This window comes from Sprattus sprattus (genome assembly GCF_963457725.1).
Source record: "Sprattus sprattus genome assembly, chromosome: 1".
Lineage (NCBI taxonomy): Eukaryota > Metazoa > Chordata > Actinopteri > Clupeiformes > Clupeidae > Sprattus > Sprattus sprattus.
In genome coordinates this window covers 72,543,367-72,547,122 of record NC_137920.1, presented here as the reverse complement: position 1 = coordinate 72,547,122, position 3,756 = coordinate 72,543,367, and the positions used below count along the sequence as shown (strand labels likewise).

The 3,756-nt window shown below is 39.0% G+C and overlaps 1 protein-coding gene across 1 annotated transcript; it reads right to left on the bottom strand.

Annotated features, from left to right (window-relative positions):
* Positions 1-1,982: 1,982 nt before the first annotated feature.
* LOC308371617 (odorant receptor 131-2-like) lies at positions 1,983-2,942 on the bottom strand (the record flags this gene model as incomplete). The annotated part of the gene is made up of 1 exon (XM_080846592.1): positions 1,983-2,942. The coding sequence occupies one exon, from the start codon at positions 2,940-2,942 to the stop codon at positions 1,983-1,985; it is 960 nt and encodes a 319-aa protein (XP_080702718.1).
* Between the last annotated feature and the right edge of the window lie 814 nt (positions 2,943-3,756).

Below are 3,756 nucleotides of genomic sequence, written 5' to 3'. Positions count from 1 at the left end.
GAAACCAGACGTAGAGTAACGTCCTTTTCTACGTCTAAGACGGTTTTTATAAATCTGTACTTAAGACGTGGATTTGATCGCACGCACAGTCTAACATCAATTCTCTCCGTAAGTACGTTTTATAAATGAGGCCCAATGAAGCACAAAACTGCATAGTGATGATCCTTGGTGTCTATTGGGAACATCAGATGTCGTTATCTTTCTTAAACATGACCATGTAACAGGAACTTTTATTTGACTTTAAAACTATATTTGAAAACTATCGACCTATAAAAAAAGTACCACCAAAACCTGAACAATGTCACTTACGTTCCTAAGCTTTTTCTTGGTTATAAAAATGCAGCCCTTAACTTACTGAACATAAATGTATGTAAGCATATAATTATCCAAAGAGCCTGATTGTGGACTGGCACTCTGGGCTACTGAGGTCTGATGGGGACCCTGTGAGCACAAAGACGTCTATTGGGGACACTATGAACGCAATACATTTGGATGACTGCTTACACACTGCTCATTTTAAACAGCAGAGAATTCAGCTCTACATGTTATGGCAACAATTGCACAATACCCTGTAGATCAGGGGTCTTCAACAGGGGGTCCGCGACCCCCAGGGGGTCCGCGGAGGTACTGCAGGGGGGTCGCGAAATCTTTGGTTGATAAGACAATTTTTTTTTAAATTTCTAAAAAAAAAAAAAAAAAATCAACCAATTTTTTTCCCCCCCAAATTTAAATGTCTTCCGAATCAGAATTGTATTTATTCCCTTTAAATTTACATTAACATAAATCCAACATATTGTAGCGAACGTATAAATTGATCCAGAAGACGTTATCTTTCAGTCCAATCGACACATTCAGCTACCCACAGGAGCTCTCTCAAGCTGGGCACCGGTTCACTCACAGCACCTTTCATGCAAATACGACAGCACAGGCACTAGCCAATCAGATCGCGTTTCTGCTCAAGTCTTAATAGCGCGAAGATCAAAAATAAAAGATGGCGGACCAAACTCCATAGCTGGTCTTGTTTGTACCTATAAATTGTTAGTTTGACATTTTTTTGCTTAGATTTAAAAAAAATAAATAAAGAGAAATAGACACTGTACAAGGTCAAAAAACGTTAATTGTAACTGAAAAATAATTGTAACTGAAAAATAAGTTGTTATATATTGTTAGCTCAGAGTTGTTTGCAAGATGTATGTTAATAAATGGTAGTGGCACGGCCACCCTGTACCTTTCATGTTGTTAAATGTTAAGTTAAATTCGTTGCTCAAAAATGTTAGGTTAAATTCAATGTTAAAACATACAAATGTTAATGAATATATTAACCTTTGTATTATTTGAATAGCTTAGTATTGAATACACAATAACAGGGTAGCTATGTTTATTTGGCACTAGGCCCAGTATATTATAAACAAAATTTTAGGCAATTTATATAGTAGGGGGTCCCTGCTCATCTCGCCATCAGTTTGGGGGTCCCTGGCCTGAAAAACGTTGAAGACCCCTGCTGTAGATTATACATCATAATATCTAAGCTGTCAACCAATTATCAATTTGTTAATGAGCTAACCCCCTTTTAACTTCAGTCTTATATTTGTATAAATTAAATTGCCCGAAACGTGAAGCCAGTTCAGTGGTTTATTCACCTGTTGGTTGTGACTGACAATAAAGCACAGGTTAGAATCGGTACCACGGCAGCACACACACACACACACACACACACACACAAACACTCACAGGGTTTCTCTTTATACACCGAACTGGAGGATGTTTATTCACAACAAGAAAGCAGATAAAATGAAAGTGCAATACCCAAACCCACACAAAAACTCATAAAGGTGAACAGTAAAATACAATAAAGTTAATTCTGTCTAATTTATGTTGTTTATGATGCATATGAAACGTTGTCCGTATATGAAATCTTAAATATGTAGTTTTCATTCTAACAAACAAAAATAGCTGTATGCAATCAGAATGCCATATGCACATCAGTGTGCTGTTACAGAGGGTTTGACCTTTTGGGCTCCACACCTGACATAGTAAAGGAATAAGGGCCGAACAGCATCGTCTCTCAGGCCATAGATCAGGGGGCTCAGGCACCGAGGCAGAATGAGAACAAAGAGAAAGTTCAGGTAGCGCAGGTCCATGAACAGACGAGTGCTACTGGTCATAGCCAAGGCTCTCTCGATGGTTCCATACAACAGACTGTTCAGACAAAGTACTAGCTGGCCAAGGTGGAGCAGGACTGTTCTCCAAGCTTTCTTAGCAGAATCTTTATCCGCTGTGGCAGATTTAGCTGCGACTATAACACTGACATAGGTGAAAAGAATAATGACTGTTATAAGCACAAAGAAGAAACCATTAAGTCCTTGAAACACATCTCTTTGCCATGGTGACAAAATAAACCTCTCACGAGTACAGAACATGGGATCTTTAAAAGACACTGCGTTCACTATCAGTGCATATAAAGTATCTATCACGGGACTTAGGCAACCTAGGAACCAGATTATTGCAATCGCAACACCCGTCCCTTTCTGTGTGGCCATCTCACTGTGGCGTAAAGGGAAACAAATAGCCACATAGCGCTCGAGTGACATCACACCCAGGCTCAAAGCAGAAATACGAGCCGTGGCTGCTGACACGATAACCATCAGTGAACAAACAGCTTTAGGAATCATCTGGAAATTTAGAGATAAAATAAAGAGCATCGAGACCACCAGCAGATGAACTGTGTCATTGCAGAGCATGTGGGCAAAGAGGATATAGCGAGGCAGCTCTTTAAACACAGGCTTACTCATGAGGGTGTGAAACATGATGCAGTTGATGCAGATGAACAGCAGAGACATGACAATGGTCACAACAAGTTTAGACAGACGCCCTTCATTCAGTTCCACTTTAAACATCTGCTGATGCACCAGTAGAGCTCCTTCACCGGACTGATTTGTCATGACCATTATATGCTATACATACATAAATAGTTTAGAATCTAGTAAAGAACCGCATAGAATAGAAAAGTAATAGAATATGTACACACACACACCCACATAGACATATATAATCACAGCATAAAAAATAGCAAATGTATCTAATATGTGAAAAAATACCAAACTAAACACACTGAGCTGAAAACTTGATACAATAAATCAAACCAGAAATTAAACATACACACATTTAAAATGCTGAGATGGATGACTGTTCCTGTTACCCTATGAAGGATAAGAGGATCACACATCATGTAAAGCTCCTGATGAGAGCTACTATGCCCACTCACTTTTATAGGCAGCCATGATATCATGCCTCATCTTTCTATTCCTGTCTGCATCCCAGAGGTAGCCTGACGATGTCATACTCATAATTCTAGTCAGAATATTAGTCTGATACTGACCCATTGGGCTGTGATTATGGGGCGTGTTTCAACGAACCAGAAAAAAAAATGCCTCTTCGCTCAATTGGATACCTAACCTACAACAGAGCAATAGTATGACCATCTGATACATTAAAACTTTTATCGGATCCCGTAGGAAGGACGGCAAAAACATATTTTCGATCGACAAATGCCTTGATCACGTTTCTCTGTTCCTCTTTCAAAATAAATGCGCTGTCAATATCTGTGAGATTATTGTTGTCAATGTTTGAGCTTAAGCAACACATTTCTGTACCCACTCACAATCATGGTCACACTTTAGACCTTGTTATTTCTAAAGGCCTAGATATTTTTATAACAAGTACCTTAGATGTTGGGATCTCTGATCATCTCTGTAT